The sequence below is a fragment of the Thunnus albacares genome, chromosome 7 (assembly GCF_914725855.1).
Source record: "Thunnus albacares chromosome 7, fThuAlb1.1, whole genome shotgun sequence".
NCBI classification, from domain to species: Eukaryota; Metazoa; Chordata; class Actinopteri; order Scombriformes; family Scombridae; genus Thunnus; species Thunnus albacares.
The window spans coordinates 3188606-3209690 of NC_058112.1; the positions used below are offsets into that span (position 1 = coordinate 3188606).

At 39.7% G+C, this 21085-nt stretch overlaps 1 protein-coding gene across 1 annotated transcript in view; it reads left to right on the forward strand.

Moving 5' to 3' along the window:
* Positions 1-21085, forward strand: part of LOC122985684 (c-Maf inducing protein) — a 52506-nt gene that overhangs the window by 24447 nt on the left and 6974 nt on the right. The window contains exons 3-16 of the mRNA XM_044356528.1: positions 3987-4037; positions 4621-4782; positions 6789-6830; positions 7210-7272; positions 7393-7473; positions 8444-8547; positions 8677-8781; positions 11471-11923; positions 14534-14599; positions 17961-17987; positions 18090-18138; positions 18262-18369; positions 18503-18619; positions 19526-19666. Of these exons, the coding sequence (XP_044212463.1) occupies positions 3987-4037; positions 4621-4782; positions 6789-6830; positions 7210-7272; positions 7393-7473; positions 8444-8547; positions 8677-8781; positions 11471-11923; positions 14534-14599; positions 17961-17987; positions 18090-18138; positions 18262-18369; positions 18503-18619; positions 19526-19666 (1569 nt within the window). The remainder of the gene's footprint in view (positions 1-3986; positions 4038-4620; positions 4783-6788; positions 6831-7209; positions 7273-7392; positions 7474-8443; positions 8548-8676; positions 8782-11470; positions 11924-14533; positions 14600-17960; positions 17988-18089; positions 18139-18261; positions 18370-18502; positions 18620-19525; positions 19667-21085) is intronic.

Here is a 21085-nt window from a genome sequence, read left to right on the forward strand (position 1 = left end):
GGCAGGCAACCACAATGCTGACGTATTATCTTGTATGCATATAGTCTTTGGTAGATACCGTTGTGGCAGCCAATCACAATGCTGAAGCATGCGTCTTATGTGCGTATACTCTTTTGTAGAGAGGTATGACGCCATTGACAGGTGACCAAATGAAATGGACTGTTACCTTGATTAAAAGAATAGATTTCTCTGGGTTTAAAACTGTTGGAAACATTTGGGATAATGTAAGTACATAACTCAACAAAACGTATAACATAGGTCTAATTGTTTTTAGACATTTTAATGTGGAATAGTTACATATTATAGCTGCCAATTTTTATAAATTTGGTGTCAATGTCAATATTAGCACCAGCATCGATGTGTTTCATCACAGTACAGTCATATAATTAAATTTACAGCTCCAAAAACACGTTTTAGTGTGCAGTACCTCTTTAAAGACAAATATATCACTTAATGAATGTTTAAGTTACTATTTGATGGCATATGTTTCTCATCACACTGTTTTGTGGCTCAGCAGTGGGCCAGCAGCAGTACAAAGGACATCAACACATGATTCCTGCCTGAATCAGCCAGTGTAATCTGGCATTAATTCAGGGGCATCAGTTCACTAAACTCTAAGCTTTGGCAGACATTGTATCATGTACCACGAAAACTTCTAAACACACTTGTATAAACAGATAAAATGCCTGGGGACAAAGTGGAGTACTGCCTGATAACTGACTAGATACTGTAACTATTTGGCCAATGCCTGTGATACGTGATTAGATTGAGATTTTAAATCTGTCATTGTTGTGGGAACTTTTGTCCTGATTGCTCCCTGTTGGAATATATCATTCCACAAATAGATGTCTGGTTAATTTGGTGGATACTCATCTTGCACGATAATAATACATTATCAAAAAATATTTGGATTAGTCTGTATAGCTTCACGGCTGTAATGTTTGCGACTCAGAGCAGTTACCTTCCACCATGTACCTGCTGAACTCTGAGAGACTGCTCTGAATTCCTGGGAAAAATTCATCTCCACATTAACCAGAGCCATTCAGCCAGCACATTTGGTACTGTTACCCATTAGCCTAATTACCTCTGATACACAGTTCAACCCATTATGGGTGTTGGGGGTCAACAGTGTATACCCACCTCCTCAGTTGTGTTTGCTTATGCCTGCTGCCAGCTATTTGGGCCACTGCCAGGCAGATTCAGTTTGTGCTTTGAGGAAATGCTCCACTGGTTCCTATCCACAAGCCAAGATCAGTCAAGATTCCTGCAATAGACGTGGAAAATTGGAAAACCTGGTGTTTTCCAGCTACAGAAAGCACATGGAAATTTAGAAAATTATTTAAATATCATGGAAAACTGAGGATGGTTGAGGTTTAGAGATCAAGATAGCAGGTCACCCTGAACACCCCAAAAATTGGAAACCGAAACCCCAATCTGACAACATACTGTACTGCTGCTATTCCAACAGTGTACAAGGAGGTGGCATAAAAAAAACAACAACAGTCACTGATTAAATATGATTAAATCACTGAGGAAATATGGTTTCTGTTCCATTTGGCTCACTGTATGTTTCCTGTGGGTATGAAGGTTGATGAATGTAGGCTGGGTCATCATCATGGATTCCCATGTGAATTGCTGCATCACTTGTAACAATTCAAAATGTCTCTTACCATTATGTGGGTTTTTAGTACTCAGTAAAACTCCACGTCATTTTGCATTTAATCAAGTAATAACAAATGCAACATGTTTTCATAGCGTAGCAGTTTATGAATCAACTCCAGAGTCAGCAGTAGCTTTATTACTAATGTTTAAATGGTGGGTTATTGACGTCAGTTCTTCTTGGCTATTTATGACTTTGTAGATTTTCAGTTAGTTAATCATTGTGCAGGTCCTTCCCTCAAATGTTGGAATTCAGATTTAATATGGATTATCCAATTTGCTGAGTTGTTTGCAGGAGTTGTAGCAACATTTAGAGCAGACTAGAATGAGGAGACTCTTTTAAGAAATTTATCCCAAAACAGTTAAAATTCCTTCACAGTAGCACATAGAAATAAATCTCGTATCTGCTATCTGGTTGAAAACAGTACATACTGTTCTGAACACACTGTTCCTTCTAAGTCTAACATGCTCCATTTCATCCTCTAAATACACAGCACCTAAACTGGTCTGACCTTAAAGTCATTACACTTTGTTTTGCTGGCGATCAATTCTTTTACTGTTCACAAACATTAGGGCAGGTAGTAAAAAGTGCAAACACGCAGGAAGCAGAAGGGAAAGAATGGTAGCATTATTTCTCTTTTGAAGACAGCGTTCATTCCATCTGTAGTTGTTATCATTTTATTTTACAATATACTACAACTGTGGTGTCAAAGAAGCCTGTGTGTGAATTTTTAAAAAACATCAATTAATATTTTCAAACATTTTTTCCATCTTGCCTCTAATCCCCTGTCTAAATCTCTTCTTGTGTGTCCCAAGTTCAAATATGATATTAACATTAATGATTGGACAACTGATTGCGTAATGATAATGATTTGTTTTCGCCAGCTTCCAATGAAATTTACACTATACTACACAATAAAAAACAGTCTGTCAGTGTTGGTGCAAAGCATGCCACCAGAAGGGATCTGATATAAATACTTTTGATCCTGTGTCTGAGCCTAAGAGTGAAGAACCTGTCAGTCAATGGTTACCTGATAATATGATGTATATTAGTGTTTGAAGTTATAAGAGAACAATTACATAACTGTCAGATGTGCATTTACTGCTGATTGCTCTGCACAGGTAATAGCTTTATGTGCCAATTAAATGGCCAATAAAATCATAACATCCAGGTATCTCTCATGTAATATGGATGTGTTAGGCTTTGCTGGGAATGAATGGAGGAGGTGTTGGATGTTTCTTACTGTAATTGTATAAAATTAATACAGCGCTACAAGAGGCATTCAGAGTAAACTTTATTACTTAATTTTAAAAGTTACACTTACTGTTTTGTTTCCTCGCTGCATTAGCTGAACAAGCTGTAAACACAACACTGACATATTATCATTTCATAAAGTTGTTATAGCTAACATGTTAGCAAAGACTTACTTCTTCAGACAGGGAGCAACATTGCGTTTTATTTCTGTTTTGGTCTCCACCAACACCTGAGAAAATATCTTTCTTCGTAGCTGCTAAATACTTCACTATGTTCACCAGCTAGGTGCTAACTTTGTGTGCCATTTGGTGCTGGACAGGAAGTGCAGAGTTGATTTATCATAGCTTTTTTCAGAGAAAATGCTGCCTGCAGCTGCTTGATAAAAGTGGCGAGAGTGAACACAACTGAAGTTGTTAGCTGTAAAACCAAAACAAACAGCTGAAAGACTCAAGAACACCCCATAAAGATGCGGGAAACTGCAGACTTGGTGACTATTCATCACTACGAGCGCCCACTTCCACATTACACATGGTCAAATGACCCATTGTTAATATAAAAATGTACATCAGTGCAGCTTTAATCTTTAGAATTTCTCTTGAGGACGTCCAGCCATGCACGTTGAATTTGTTTTTCCTGTGTCAAGCTGTTCAACAACACATTTTGTGCTTTGCTTCTGATAACTGCACTTTTCTTCTCACTTATGACTAATGTCAAACCTTCCCAGCAGATACTCGTGAAGCTGTTTAAAAGTGAAATTAAAAATGTGTTTGTGAGAAACCGGACATGGCTAGAGAGTGGGGGCTGCATTTATGAGGCTGCTGGTGATAATTTTTAATCTTGACTCATATTGTCACAAAAATTGAACGTTTATCCTTTTGCACAGATGCAAAAATCTTTCTGTCTCTTTCAGGATGTAGTTGACTGAGTTACCACAAGCAAATGTCATGAAATCCTTCTTTGTTGGTCTGCTTTCTGTTATCTGAGATCACATTTAACAAATTGTTTGTGTGTCTCTGTGTGTGTGTGTGTGTGTGTGTGTGTGTGTGTGTGTGTGTGTTGGGTTTCGCTGCAGGCTGCTAACAGCTACTTAAGGGACCAGTGGTTTCACTCCCTGCAGTGGAAGGTAAGGTTACTGTTTGTCTTTAACTATTAATTGAATTGTTTCATCAGCTCAGTTAAATCGTCATGCTTTTACCCCCCCCCCCCCATCCCTTCTTGTTTTTGTACTGTATTTCAGTATTATTGTTCCTTATCCTTTCGACTTTATAGAGATTACCACGCATTGATGTTTATTGCAGAATGATCATGTTGAAATACCAAAATAGTTTTTTGTTTTATTAGAGATCTTCTCCGTCTGACGCACCATTTTATAGCTCTTTAGACCTTTATGAGGATCAGACCTCTAAACCTGTCAGTACCAGAGCCAGGCTGTGCTCATTGAGCTAAATACAGCTATACAAGGAAGTATGCCTGAAGTAGTTCAGAGCGGTGGAGCTCACACTTGCATCCTATGGTTTCTTCCTTATTTCCTCCACACTCCAACACTGTTCCTCCAGCAATAATCAACAGGTGTCATGTTGAAAGCACTGCCCATATCACATATATATGAAGCTGTCATGATAGATAGACTTTACAAAGCTGTGATTCTTCACAAACATTTCCTGTGTGTGTTTTCATCTTGTGCCATTGCATTGTGTCTCCTACAGAAAAAGATCTACAAGTACCGTAAGGTCTTGAACAACCCGAGCCGCTGGGACGTGGTGCTGAAGGAGATCAGAGCACTGGTGGACATGGCTCTGACTTCACCACTGCAGGACGAGTCCATCCACCAGGCTCCACTGCACATCATCTCCACCCTGCTGGCTGAGGTAGCAACACACACACCCATACACACTTGTGCATCTACAGTATTACTTATCTCAACATTATCCTAATTGAGTTTAGAGTATTTCACATAAGTGATAGACGGAGCCCCAAAGTCTTCAAAAATTAGAAAATAGAAAAGACATTATGAAATAAATGAACAAATTGAGTAAAAAATATCAAAGTCAAAGCCCAAACTTTAAATTTGACGTGTATGTATGAAATTTGGTAACATCTCCATACTTAAAAAAGGCCTCTTGGAGCCATACCCTAAGCCCAACAGGAAGTCAGCCATTTTGAATCAAATTTGTATTTTTTTTGCAAAGTGAAGCCATTTACAGGCGTTGTACTTTAATAAACTCCTCTCAGAGAATTAACCAGAGCAACTTCAGATTTAGTCGGTGACATCTACAGATGTCTGCGATGCTGAATTGCAGAGCTTTTGAGTTTTCATGGAGTGCCCTTGGCGTGGCGTGCCGATCAATTTTGCCCAAAAAGCTTTTGGGCGTTAAATGTGAGTGTCCAGTCTGCTCCAGATTTCTCTTGCTTGATTAGAGTCCAGGCCTGAACACATCTACATGTCAATATTGAGTCATAGACATAATGACAACAGGAAATGACAACACTTATGTGGCAAACATCATCCAATTTACACCAAATTTACATGGTGTGTTCTACACATGGTGGACAAAGGAAGCGAGAGTTATCTCCTATAAGCAATGTCCAATATTCATGAAAATGTATATCCATATCAGTTGCCCACTGGTAAATGTATTGCTGCATTAATATTTCACTTATGTAGTAGGGATGCCACAGTGGCAGGCTTCAGGCTGCTGCCAGCGTGTCGTCCTTTGGGTTTTATTTCTATAAACAAAGTAAAATGACCGTATGAGTGGTGGGCAAGTAATATAATCGGAGTAACACCAGTAACACCAACTACCGTGGCAAGCCTATTATGTAGTATTGCCTAGGGGCAACAGGAAGTGAAGACTGAATGACGCATACTTCATCAAATGTATACACAATTTCCAATATGTCATCTCCAGTGCCACATACTGCACACAGTGTGTCCTATGATCCTGATAATTCAGAGCCATGTCAACCGACCGACAAAAAACACAGCACAGACAGTATAACAATAAGGCCCTAAAGGCTGCAATGGCTATTATATCCCATGATACATAAGGATTGAATGGAGCAACCAACACCCTGAGTGCTCTGTTATTCTTTAGCAGCAGCAGCAGCAGCAGTCAGTCTGGAAATGTAAAGTGTGGTGTTAGAGGAAAGGTCGGGACTCACCAAAATCATGAACGGAATATTTTGACATTTTGAGAAGTACTTGTTTCCTTGCTGAAAGTTAAAAATGAGAAGATCGATACCGTGCTCATATCTGATGCAGCAGATTAGTTTAATTAGCATAAAAACTCAAAAAGGGAGAAACAGCTAGTCAATCTCTGCCTGCCAGCATCTTTAAAGCTCACTGGTAACTAACACTAGCACTATATTTGTGAATAATCACAAATTTAAAAATGTGTCTCACTGACAATGAACGGAGTCTTCAGGAAGTTGCTGTACCCAGCCAAAACATAGTGGGTCAGATATTACTGTGTTGTTGTAGTTTAAAACCACAAAACGTGCTTTCATGTAGTTGCACAGCATTTTCTGACTAATCTTTCTGACTCTAATTTTCGTGTCGGGATTTGTCCTCGTGTTTGCTCTTTTGCTTGTGTCATTACCTCGGGGGCAGAGTCTTCCAGGGAAGCTGTTTGGATACTCTTGGCGTGGCACTGCGGTCTGTGTAGTGACACAAAGCCACGTAGTATATAAAAAAAAAAAAAAGGAACCTCCCTCTCGACTACACCTGATCACTCTGATACAAACTGTAAAATAATCCTTTTTTGTCTTGTTTTTGTGAGGACATTTGATGACGGTACACACTGTAGACACAAAAACACAATCCATTTAGTCCTTCCCTAAACTCTTCTGTTTTTCTCTCTTCTACTTCTCACAGAACTCTAATCTCAGCACTCAGGATCATGAGAACATTATTGTGGTGAGTATTCACTGTCACTATAAAGTGAAATTTGATATCAGGCTCAAGTTAATGAGTAACAACCGAGAGTCAGTCATTTATTTTGGTTGTTCTGCTAAAGAAAAGCTTCTGTCTGTGCATTAGTTGGTGTTTCATGCGTGTGTTTGTGCCCGTATGGTGGTATCTGGGCACTGACAGGAGAGCTTGATGCTGAGGCAGCTTGTGATGTTTGTGTAGCTCACCTGTGGCTGTTTTTACAAGGCTCCTGCACCTGACAGCTCAGATCTATACTGTTGGCTCTCAGCCAGGGTAAATAAGAGATAGGATATGGAAAATAGTTGTATTTATCTGTCTGTGTGTGTGTCTGTGTGTGTGTGTGTGTGTGTGTGTGCTTGTTCAGGCCATTGCTCCTCTTCTGGAAAACAACCACCCACCACCTGACCTGTGCGAGTTCTTCTGTAAGGTGAGATGAAGTGCTGCAGCTGTTACCGTTTCAGAAAAATAAGTAGTAAAATAAGTAGTATTAAAAAAAAAAAAAAAAAAAAATGTCTCACTGACGGTCATTCGTGTGTGTGTGTTGCAGCACTGTCGGGAGCGGCCGCGGTCGATGGTCGTGATTGAAGTGTTCACTCCTGTGGTCCAAAGAATCCTCAAACATAACATGGTGAGATAGGATCTGTTCAGCTGGAGGGATGAGACTGAGGAATAAGATTTCTGTTTAGAAGTGCTTCCTCACTGCCCACTTCCTCTGTTGATGCCAGTTTATTGCACGCAGTTTTCGTGATTTTGGTATCTTACGTGCGAATGCTACATTCCCTCAATCTAGTAGAAGAAGAAATGCATCCAGTCTGGTAGAATCTGAGCGAGTGTTGGGCAAAACTGAGCTGTTGGCCCCAAAACAACCCTCCTCTCCTAGTTAATTTGGTTATAATTTGGTTAAATGTCTCAGCATAATGTCAACTGAAAATCAATAATGAAATCAGAAGTGCCTTTTCCCTGGTGCCCAGGTAGTCCTGGGGTTAAGGCACCAAGCATGAAGTGCAACGTCCCTAGTTCACATCTGGCCAGGGAACTTAGTTGTATGCTTTTCCTCTTCTCTCTCATTTCCAGTCACCTCTCTCATTTAAACCATATCATAAAAAGCATAAAATGTCCGCAGAAATCATGTAAAAAGAAAAAAAAAAAAGAAAAAAATAAATAACTTTCTCCATCTCAATTTAACAGTGCCTAGTAGTCACTTTTTTGGCTTGGTACTCTGAAAGAATAGACATGCCAAGGATCATTTTTGCCAGCTGAAAAGTTTCACTCAACACGTTCTCTGTGCTGTTTCATACACTGCAATAAACAGACATAAACAGAATAACTAAACCATACACAGTGGACATACCAGCTGGATGAAAGCCTGATGTATAACGTAGCGCTCCCACAGTCTGTTTTAGAAAGGTACTTTCCAAAGGAAGGCTCTATCAGCTGTAATTATATATACACTACCTCTAACCACTAACTAAACCAAGTAGCAATTGGAAAACCTTTATGGTTCCGGATGTAATCCTCAAGGTCTGTTTTGTCTCTAATGGACTTTGGTTTATGTTTTTAACTGGGTGCTTGTTTTTGTTTTTGTGTGTGTTTGGCAGGATTTTGGAAAGTGCCCTCGACTGCGTCTCTTCACTCAGGAGTACATCCTGGCTCTCAACGAGCTGAACGCTGGGATGGAAGTCGTCAAGAAGTTCGTCCACAGGTGAGAAACTGTCATGCACAGTAGCACGTGTCACCGGCTCTTGTGAAATAGTTAAAGCCCTCTTTGATTAAGGTGTGGCTTGTTAGTGTTACTCACGTGTAAACAAGTATCGACCTGTATGTGTTGCAGCATGCACGGGCCAACGGGGCAGTGCCCTCACCCACGTGTCCTGCCAAACCTGGTGGCAGTGTGTCTTGCTGCTATTTACTCCTGTTATGAGGAGTTCATCAACAGGTCAGTCACACACACACACACACACACACACACACACACACACACACACACAACAGGCCATGTTTCATATTTTTTCCGAACAGGATGGAGTTTGTAAACTCTTGGCTTGCCTCACAACCTTCACATCTGATCTTGTCAGTGTTTTTGCGTCTGCCACAGCTTATCCACTTACCTTTCCACTCATGTCCAGACATCTTGTTTATCTGACCGCTGCAGTTTGAGCAGCTCAGATCTGTGGAGCTTGAAGGTCAGCATCATGGAAAGCTAGACAAGCTACAGCTCCCCTGAGGCTTCATACTGCCGTACTGCTTGTGTACAAAATGGCTACCTGAATGCGATCTCCAGCACTTGATGACACGGTGTTCACATTCCTGACAAAATCTGAGTGAAATATGAGGAAAAGCTGTTTTTGTGTTGTATTTACACTCGACAAAGCTCACTCCTTTTTACTTTATTGACAGTATTGATATGATCACCTAACACCTTGCTCTTTTTTGAGATGTGAATTTAATGTACTTCCAATTTGACTAATGTGGTTATTATATTTTAGGCAAACATATTAAGTTAAAATGTTGTATCATATTGCTCATCAGTTTAGCTGTAAAATATCTGTCTGTGGACAATTTGTGTATTTACTTTGAGCCATAATCCCTTAATCTTTATGCTACCTAAAAATGAACGCATCTAATGCAACAGCCCTGTAATAAGTCCTACCTTCATGAAGGTTTAAAGGACACGTTCACTTTTTTTTAAAGTGTGAAACAACAGTCCATATGAACAGTGAAAGAGGTTTTCCTCGCTGTAATCATTCCTCCTGTTCATACTGGCTGTTAAAAGATCCTTCAAATGTGCTTTCAATGTAAGTGATGGAGACCGAAATCCACAGTGTGTCCACTGTCCACATTTAAAAGTTGATGTGAAGCTTATATGAGGTTTCAGCAGTCTGAGTTAGTCATATCAAGTGGATATCTGCGACATTTACTTCTTTTTAGCATCAAGTTCCCTCTTTGTGTTTCCTCAGACAGTGTTTCCCTGTTGAGCTGTGGTGGAAGTATAGTAACAAAAAGACCCCATCACTTACATTGTAAGTGCATTATGAAGAGATCTTCTAGTGGTCAGTATGAACAGGAGGAATGATTATGGCAAGAAAAACCTGTTTCAATGTTCATTTGGGAATCTGACTGTTGTTTTAAGACAGACTTGAAAAATGATGAGTCCGTCCTTTACATGTTCATGAAGGGCTGTTGTAATAAGCTGCATTCATTTTTCCTAGGTGTACATAATAATAAACAGCCAGCTGATTTGTAAGTAACGGCTTTTAAATTGCTAATAATGAAGAGCCAGAGGCGCACATTTAATTGTGTCTTCAGTTACTAAATTGTCTCCCAGAACAAACGTTAAGAATGTAGATGATCCTATAAATGAAGACGTTTGCTGGGATTTGTCACAGCAGTCATTGTTTTTAAAGGTTAATCATCTTGCACAATATGAATCACCTGTTTATTCAGCTGCTGTGGCAGAAGGGTCGTTCTTATGTTTACCGCTGTCCATGTTGCATTGATTAGACAAACACACGATTGGTGATTTCCATCATCTTGTAAGACTAATATGAAAGAAACAGTTCAAACAGTAATTTGCAGATATTACCGGGAAAGCAGATGAGTTACTGTACTGTCATCAGACCATATTACGCCATTTATAGCCTAAACAAATTTGCAATGTCCCAACATGGGCTTTTATTAAAAAAGAAAACAATACCTCTACAGTGCAATAATAATACATGAGCAATTATGTAAAACTCATGTAAAATTCATTCAATACAAAACATGATGATGTTTATTAAGAAGGATACCCTGAAGCTGCACATGAGGCCTGATGTTGTCATCGGTTTTTCTTGGCATTCCTCATCATTCATTTTCAAAAAAAAGAGCTCATACAGTATGTGTTTAATTGGGACTGTACACAGCATTACAGGTGACTAAACATACCTTAGTGCTCAGAGTGTATTTCCAAATTTTGACACATATAATCTTTACCCTTAATCTTGGCTTGATTACTAAATATAGTTCATTGTTTATGGGCTAAATGGTCTCCATCAATCATACCTTCAAGTATAGAAAATAAATAAATATTTTCAGTACACTGGAATGAAAAACAGCTGCAACTCTGAGTGGATCACAGTGAAACAGTAGAATTCCTTTTAGTAACTCTTTTATGTCGTGGTAGTTTCTGAGAAACAAAGAGTTTTTACAGTACCAAAATAACATCGCAGCATGTGTGCTCTCTAATTGACTTCATTACTGTGATTTATATTTAAGTGGTCTTTCTAGTGAGTTCCATAGGGGCTCGGTGTTGGCTGTGGATGTATGACATACGCTATCTGAACTCATTAGTGTCATCTCCTTAGCTTCCTTCACCCCAGAGAGGAACACTTCTTAGCTAATTTTTTCCAAAACTCCAGGACACACATAGGAACCATCACTCTGGTACCCATCTCTCCTGGCTCTGACTGCATCATCCCTCTCTTTTTTCCCTTCTTTCACCACACTTTGTTACCTGTATGTCTATAGGTGTGCATATTACTTTCCTTAACGTCAACATTTCATTGACTGCTATGCTTATTACTTAATGTCTCTGCATTGCTTCAGGGTTTCATATGTGGTCCACTTTTCCCTTTATTTCCCTGTAGTCGGGACAACTCCCCCAGCCTGAAGGAGATCAGAAACGGCTGCCAGCAGCAGAACGACCGCAAACCCCCGATGCCACTCCGCCTGCTGCGCCCCGAGCCTCCCACGCCGCCTCCCACCACCTTGCTCCCCCTCTCCGCCAACCCCAGTCCTCCTCAGCCGCCTCCCCCGGCCCCATCAAACCCCGCCCCGTCCATCCCCATCTCCTCCCCAACGCCCTCCCTGCCCCTCTCTCCTCCCCCCTCCGTCGTCAACTCCAGCGAGATCCTGGTAGAGCTGGAGCGCAACAACAACTCGGCCAACGCCAAGCGGAAGGCCGGGCCATCTGGGGGCGACAGCGAACCCAACCTCATCGACTGTCTGCTGGTCAGCCCGGCCGTCAACACTCTGTCCATCCAGCTGCCAGCGCAGGCCGACCGCGTGCTGGGCTGCTTCGCTCTCATCCTCAAGATGCTGTGAGTTTACACATAAAGTTATCACTGCTACTGGGTTTTTAATGGATCAGTCCAACATTATGGATCCACTTGTTTTCCTAGAGTCAGATAACAAGATCAATATCATTTTCATCTTTTTATGGCTAGCACTTTCCTACTGCTTCCTATCTTTATGCTAAGCTAGGCTAAACACATTCTGGACCTAGATCTGTACTATACGCACAGACCTGAAATTGATATTGATCCTTTAATCTCACCTTGGGTAAGACAGCCAAAATATTAGACTGTACCTCTAAATTCTATTGATCTTTCCTGCAACAGTGTTTCTTTGGCACAACTGTGCAGCCCACTTGATTTATGATATTAATACTTTTATTTATCATTTATAATGATCACAATTACACACTATAGAAAGGAAGGTTTTATCATTATAGATAGGTTTCCCATTTACAAACGATTAAGAATGTGTATAGCTCAAGGAAAGCACATTCCCACAATGTCATGATAGCCTATATATATATATACCCTATGAACATTTTCAGTATTTAGAAATTACGCAACTTACTTATATACATTACAACTCATTAGATGAGTGCTACGCTATATATATCAAAACAGAATTTTAGCATTAATAGTCAGCTGCAGGGGATTGTGTGAATGACAGCTAGCTGACTGCAGTCAACACATCTGTTCATGTAACGTGACGCATTTTCCATTCAAGCCATCAGTCTGCTACAGTACCTCTATCAGCTATCACCAAGTCACACTGAAACTAAACGCACATCACACCGGTCACCAAACCATTGATCACACAGTACACAGTCTGACTAAATCTGTCTGGAAATATTAAATAAACAGCTATAAATACACAGTGTGAGCTCTCTTAAAACAGGCACGCTGTATACACCACCTTATTAAAGTGCAGGCTCTGACCAGATCAATAGACGCAAATAGTTAATTATGCATTCTAAGCTGTAACTGAGGTTTTTTTCCTGGAATATTGGAATATTGAGTATTTTCCACGCATTACCTCGGTGACCGTTGTAGTTTATGGCAGAAAAACAACTTAGGCTGATCTCCCCATAAGAGCTCAATCATTGTGATTTGCTTTCTACTCCCAGCATTCACATCTCACAATGAAATCACTACATAATATACATAATAAAATACATACATACTGTACAATACAATACAATACAATAATATGAGCATTAACACAACATTAAGACTGATATTTACTGTATTAATGATATATATATACAGTGTATCCCATGCATGTATTTGTGTGTGTGTGTGTGTGTGTGTGTGTGTGTGTGTGTGTGTGTAGTCTGTCGTCTGTCATAGACTGCTTTTGGGGACACATTTCAGACTTATGACCAGTGAAATGGGGACAGCTTGTCCTATTGGGGACAAAAGCCATGTCCTCAATTGCGAAAAAGCTGATTTATTGGTCAGTGGTTAATGTTATTGTTTGGCAAGTAGCGGTTATGGTGAAGGTTAGGGTAAATTTCTAGGAAATGAATGTAAGTTTATCTAATGTCCACAAAAGTGACCATGATCTGATATGTGTGTGTGTGTGTGTGTGTGTGTGTGTGTGTGTGTGTGTGTGTGTGTGTGTCTAGGTCATTCACTATCCCTCTGGTTGTGGCATGTTCATACATAATGGGCAACAAGATATGCCTTGTCTCCTTCTCCTGGGAGTATTTTTAATTTTGAGAGGTCATTAAGTTCTTTGAAATCTGAAATTACAGAGTTGAACTTGTTAAAGTAAATGTAAATGTTCTGACACACAAGATAATTCTCAGCCATACAGTATGTTCTAGATGGTATATTCTGTCCTTTGGGCTCTTTTGCTCACAAAAGAGAACTCGAAGAAGAAGTCATTTTTGCATATCAACTTTAGCTTTGTCAAATCTACTTCCTTCTTATGATTTCAACTGTCCACACAGTCAGTGACAGTCTTTTAACAAATATATTCTGTAGTCATTCACACGTATAGACACACACAGTCTCCCTTTAATTGCATAATGTGAATGGATGTATGTGGAGTCTAAACTTTTAACACACGTCTGTGTCTTAATATGGCTGATCTGAACTTACATAAATGGCTGATTTAAACTTACATAAACTAATTTGATTTCACATGAAAGAAATGACATGGCAACAACCCAGGAATTGTCCTAGTTTGTGAAGGTGACATTATGCGAGTGTGTGTAAGAAATGATGGAGTGTAAGTGGGTTAAAGAGCCCTGAATGAATGAATGTATGAGCCCCAGTGCTGATTACACAGTGTGAAAATGGAGCAGCAGTTACGTGTGCATGTCTTTCTATTGGGTTGTAGGTGTGGTAACCAAACAGGATGGCCTAAAAAAGCGATAGTGTGCGTTTGTAGCATTTGTGACAAAGCCGGTGTTACTTAACTCGCAGTAATGTGATGCTCCTGTAGCTCCTGTTAAATCAACGCTGTAGGTCTGCGTCATCTCAGCGCAGCTCGTGTTTCAACTACTCCTCTGTCTTTTTGTTCTCCAGCAGCACTTCTCTAGGTTACACCTTCCTCTTTACATTGTCACAATGAGTCTTTTTTACCTGTTTTCTTTACCTTTTCTTCTAATGACTATCTGTGTCTGTCAGGTCGGACTACGATGACTGGAGACCTGCTCTGGCCAGCCTGCTGCAGCCCATCCCCTTCCCTAAAGAGTGAGTATTCACACATATAGACCTCACACTTGTAGGCAACTATTCAGTTTTATACATGAGTTTTTTACAGTGAATGCAGCACCAAAAGAAGCTTTAATTCACCCAACATTACAAGTCTGAAACAAGGGCTTAATTTCATCTGGGGATGGGTGATATTTACATTGGTAATACCACCATTTAATCATACTCTACTACAATTGAAAATCTTGCTTACTAAGTTGTATCAGAGTTATTATTATTTTATTATTATATGTAATATCATATTATTACATATTGTTATTGATGCGTACACATGCGAGCAGCATTCTAAAAAAGGCATCATATTTTATAAACTAATCACATGTTTTTTTGGTAAAATCTTAATCTGCAAAGTAACTACAAGTCAAATAAATATAGTGGAGTAAAAAAAAAGGTCGATATTTCAGTCTGAAATGAAGTGAAGTGGAAGTTTAAAGTACTAGAAAATGAAATGGAGATACATAAGTGAAGTACAAGTACTTCAAAATTGCACTGAAGTACTTAAGTAATTGAGTACTTGTGTTACACCACTTTTTGCAGTTAATATTCTCCTAAAAAAGAATTTAGCAGTCAAAGATTACTGATGCCTTAATGCATAAACAGAATTTTAATGTTGTAGCCAATTGTAACTACTTCATATACTATTGCACAGTATTAATCATATGTTAATCATGTGTTTTTATGCAAAATCCTAATCTGCAGAATATCTATCAACTACAGCTGTCAGACAAATGTAGTACAGTACAGTGCTTAGTTACTTTCAAAAGAAATAGAAGTCACTCTTCTTCTTTCTTTTTAAAGAGCCTCTTACTTAACTGTGCCTTCTCCCTCACTTCTGAAGCCAAACCTGCACCCTTGGTCAGGAACTCCAGTGTAGAGGCCTCTGCTGGCCTTTTAATTGTCCTGTGAACCTGCAATGGTTTCATAGAGTATGAATTAAATGAATGGGAAGTTCAGATACAAGAAAAAGAAAGAGAATTTGAGGATTTCTGACATTTGTTAGGGGGAATGTGCAGTATCTCTCTGACTCTGCTCTTAGCAGAGGTTGTGATAGTAGTGGTTGAATTTGTAGAAGTAGTCCTAATAGTTGTAGTAGTATGCTGTGTTTCAGGGGAATGTTTGAGTGTCTCATAACAGTCTAAATGCAGTTTCAGAGGCTTTTCCAGGACAAAATTCAGAGAGAAATGCTGAATACAGCACTTTTGGTTCCAGTCCAAAAACACCAGTACAGCCATAACCATAATGATATACTGTAACCATCAGTATCAGCCCAGTTCTGCCTGCCACCCTTTGCAACTGTGTTCCTTCCTCATTTTCCTTCAGTCTCACTGTCTCTGGGGACATATACATGTTTTTAGCAGGGGCCTGCAGGGGCCCAGCTGCTGACGTGGGTGAGGTACCTCACCACGCCTCCCGGGGGTCGTATCTTCTCTCCCCAGAGAGCCCGCTGTAATTGGCTCTAAGCAGCCACAAGCCATATTTGTAATTGGCCGGCTGATCCAGAGCTTCATTAGTGATGACTGGTGAACGACTTGTTGTTTCTGTAACACTGGGACTCACCTGTTGCTCACCTGCGCCACTGTTGCCTTGTCGATAAGTTCAGGCGTCATTAGGAAAGGCAACAATACTCCCCAGCACGCTGCAGCTGTGGATGTAATGAGTCATATCAATGCACATACGAACACACACACACAGTGACATGCACAGCTGTGCTACTTGCACACAAATACAGAAGACAACTGCCTCGTATATTACACACACATTCTGTACATATGTACTGTATCTGTATCTGTAAAGTGCACTGAATACAACAGGAAGGTAAACAGTTCTCTCCTCGTGTCTTCATGCCTGGACCCTTTTGTAACAACAGTGTTCAAGGACACATGCTTATTCTATTTCTTACCAAGAGTTTTATGAGGAGATTGTTCTATAGCTGGAACCAGAGGTTGGTTAGTTTAGCTTAGCATAAAGTCCAGAAACAAGGAGAAATGGCTAGTCTGGCTCTGTCTAAGAGTAACAAAATCCACCACCAGCACCTCTAAAGCTCACTAATTATCATGTTATATCTCGTTTGTTTCATTCGTACAAAAACTGAAGTGTGTCTTGGCTGGTAGCAAGCAAATAGCACGGAATCCAGGAAGTTATTGGTCCCAGTCAAGACCATTTTATAAGCCCTGTAAAACGGTGAATAGTGGTTTTTATACTTTTGTTTTTGTAAAGATTCAACAAACAACATGAAGCATTTTAATAAGTCAGATTTGTTACCTTTGGACATGATGAGAAGATGGATACTGCTCTCATGTCTGTCCTTTTAAAATGAAGCTAATGCCAGGAGAGTGGTAGGTTAGCTTAGCACAAAGACAGCACCTCCAAAGCTCCTAATTAACACATCATCACACAACATCTCGTTTGTTTAATCTGTACAACAGCCAATGTGTAAAAAGTCTCCTGGCAATCGTACTACTGACAAGACTTCAGGAAGTCACTGTGCCTAGCCATGACCTCCTGTATACCTCACATACAGTTTTTAAACAAGTTTTTGTACAGATTATACAAGATTCAACATGTTAATTAGTTGTTTTTTTAGCTTCAGAGGCGCTGGTAAGCAGATTCTGTTACTTTTGGACGTAAGCAGGCTAGCTGTTTCCCCCTGGTTCCACTCATTATGCTAAGCTAAGCTAAATCATTAGCTGGCTGTGCTTCATATTTACCTTACACAAATAAATTCTCATCTAACGCTCGTCAAGAACGTGAACAAGCGCATTTCCCAAACTGTCAAACTACTTCTTTAACTTGTGATCATCAATACAAACATTTTTATGAAGCTGAACTTTATTCAAACTCATTTTATTCAATTTTATATTCTTGTGGGGATCCGGAGGTACCAAATATGGCAGCTTTTAGCCACAGGGGAACATGTATAAAATGATCAACTACGCATGTCTAACTTCCATAATCATAAAAAACATGCCGTCTTAAATACTTCACTCCATGTTAGCCTCATAAAGTGTCAAATAAGTGTTGGAACAAATTGCATAGAAGTGATATTATCATGACTTTAAAACCACATAATTGAAAGAAAAAATGTAATTAAATCTGATTTCTATACAGATTTCCTAATCATTTTGTCATTTTTGATCAGTTTGGATTGTAACTTCCCATTTCTGTCTCACAGCTAACTGCTGCTGATAAAACAAACTGTAATGATTCCCCACAGGGATCATTAAAATGTCATCTCATGTAACAAGCAATCTCTAAAAGTTCATATGTTAGTTTTAACGTATTTTTCAGAGTGTTTTAGATTGTAATATATCACATCTCTCTTTGTCTCCCCTCTCTCCAGGGCCCTTGCACATGCCAAATTCACAAAGTAAGTATCTCAGACGTCATGAGCTGTTCTTCACATGTTGAGTTACATTCCAGTTTAAAAACAACTTGACATTTATGTCTCAATGTTTCTCTGTCTAAATAGGGAACTGAAATATGTTATTCAGAGGTTTGCGGAGGACCCAAGGCAGGAGGTGAGTGTGTGTTTGTGCATGTTAACCACTGTAGGAGCAGCTCCACAGCTTAAAGAAATACATGTGTTTTTGGGAGAATTTTCTTGAGATCAGACAAGAAAATCATGTGTGTGTGTTTTCCAGGTCCATTCCTGCCTACTCAGTGTGCGTTCAGGTAAAGACGGCTGGTTCCAGCTCTACAGTCCAGGAGGAGTGGCCTGTGATGACGATGGAGAGCTGTTTGCCAGTATGGTGAGTGTACACACACACACACACACACAAACACACATACATTAAACGCTCTATACAGCTTTTTTCATGTGTACTCCATGCTACTACATGTAGTAGTACTCTCACCTGACCCTCCCCTCCTCTTCTTCTCAAGGTTCATATCTTGATGGGCTCCTGCTATAAGACCAAGAAGTTCCTTCTCTCACTGGCTGAAAACAAGCTGGGTCCCTGCATGCTGCTGGCTCTACGTGGAAACCAGACCATGGTGGAGGTATGTCCATGTTTGCGTGTTTGTTTTCCATAAATTATTATTCTCTTTATTCCCCCCAAAAAATCATAGTAGCTTGGTACTTTAACATGTGGTAGTTTGGTTTATTTACTATTTTATGTGAAACCATTTGTGTGTAAAAGTTTATTATAATGAATTTGTAGAAGTGTATAATAATAATAGTTTTAGCAATAGCAGTAGTGTTTAAAGTTTAAAAATCCCCCCCAAACATGTTGAGAAATGTATATAAAAATACTCTGCTTGGAATAATATGTGTCCAATATGTTTTTCCCCAAAAAACATACAAAAGAAGCAAATATTGTTCGTTTCAAAAGTTTAACTGTTGGACAAAAGATGTCTCTTCCTTCACTTAAAAGTCCATTCTCAGTGAATGTGTACCGGAAGTTTCCAATTTCCATATCATATATGTGTAAGTATACCTGACCATGATTAGCCTCCAAACTCTACGTGAAATTAAATTAAAGCTTAAATTGACTAAATTAAATGGTCACTCCAATGATTCAGTATTGCACTTTAATTAAGTTGGGGAACCTTCACCCTCAAAATTTCAACAAAATTGAGCCCACAGTATCCTGGCTTTTAGTCACATGTATGGGTCAAGCTTTAATGGTAAATGTTCACATCTTTCAAACTTCAACCCCAGTTTTTACATAAATGTTTTGTTAAAAATTTCTAGTCTTTATGCCCAAGCTGAAATACATCAGGGTTATTTTCTCAGGCTTGATGAAGCTCCTCCGGCTCCACAAAAGATCCACAAAAGACATTATACAGCTGTTCTCACAGGCTGAGCAGCACTCCTTGTAATGAGTAAACTGAACTCCCACTAATAAAATCAGTGAAGTATAAAAAATGTTTAAAATGTGCATGTGCGTGTGTGTGTGTGTCCAGATTCTGTGTCTGATGCTGGAGTACAACATCATCGAGAACAAGGACACCCAGCTGCAGATCATCTCCACCCTGGAGAGCACCCAGGTGGGCCTCCGCATGTACGAACAGCTCTGTGATCGACAGAGAGAGCTCAAAGAGCTGGTGAGTCACTGCAAACACACACAAATACACACACACACACACACACACACACACACACACACATTTGGTGCTTTATAAGGTACACTGAGGCCTGAAGTTAACACTGTGCTGAACTCGTTGGCGCCATGTAGATCTTGTACATTTCTGAGCTGAGAACATCCTGTCCCATCTCGGTAAAAATGTCTGCTGGGCTCAGGCTGCTTTATGAAAGTAAAGTCACCAGTTTCTCATTACGTACAATTCTTGTGTCCTCGGTGACGCATGTGTTATGATACCTAGTTGTCAATCCACAACACACAGCTGACAGCAGCTGTCAAGACATGAGGTTCATTTAGGAGAATGTGTGAACAGCTATTGCACAGAGCTTGTTGAAACAGCAGGAAACACAAACAGAAAGCATAGTTGTCATCATACAAGGTCAAGATAAGAGTGCTTTTCTTTCTACTCACATTCTTGCTGACGCCTTACCTAGCCTACCTTGGTTTCATGCACTGCTGTTAGTCCATCTGATTCTGCAAATGTTCGTCATATTACTGTGACACAAAGGCCTCATTAGCACACTTACAGACTGTCTGGTGGCTTGAACCCATCGTAGTCCACTCTTGTCTCATCCAGAAGAGCCATCACTGACTGGATCATTCTTCTAAGTCACACAGTTCTCAGTAAACTCACAATGTCTGAGTATGAAAACTGTAGCACGTGAAGTCCTGGACCAGCACAGATCAGACCGGTGACTGTAACTGTTGCTCTCAGCTCAGTCTACATGCTTCACACACTGACTCACAGCCACTTGACTCTGTCTGCAGCAGTGAGCTGTTCATTTATATGTGGAGGCTGTTGTAGGAGGCAGACGCTGATCGTATACTCCGTGCACAGTCATACATAAACAAGGATAACTCATATACTTAATGCATAGTACATGAATAAATCTAAATGTTCAGCAGCTGTTTACATACTGTAAATATGTACAGGATGTATTGTATTTATTGTACCAGTATGTCCAGTACAGTATGTAAGTGACTCAATAGCTGCCCCAAATTCATCTGGGAGGATATTTTGGTATTTATGGGGCACTAGTTGATGCTGTTACAAAATCAGGGAATGTGACTTTAAACACAAATCATTATTAAAAACTGTGTCTTTGTCCATCTGTGTGTGGGACAAAAAAATACAGGTCAAACTAAATGTGGTAGTAATCATATTATTGGATGTATTTTTAAGCAGTTACAGTAATAACATTAATTGCAGTAATAAATCTGTCTCACAAATGATAATTTATGACCTCATTTCTTTAACGAGTTTGTAATGAGTGGTTAAATAAATGATGAATTCATGCCTGTGCAGTTCAAATATCCTCTGGCATACATGCTACATCATTAATGTCATATAAGAAAATAAGACACGGATTGACAGGAAACC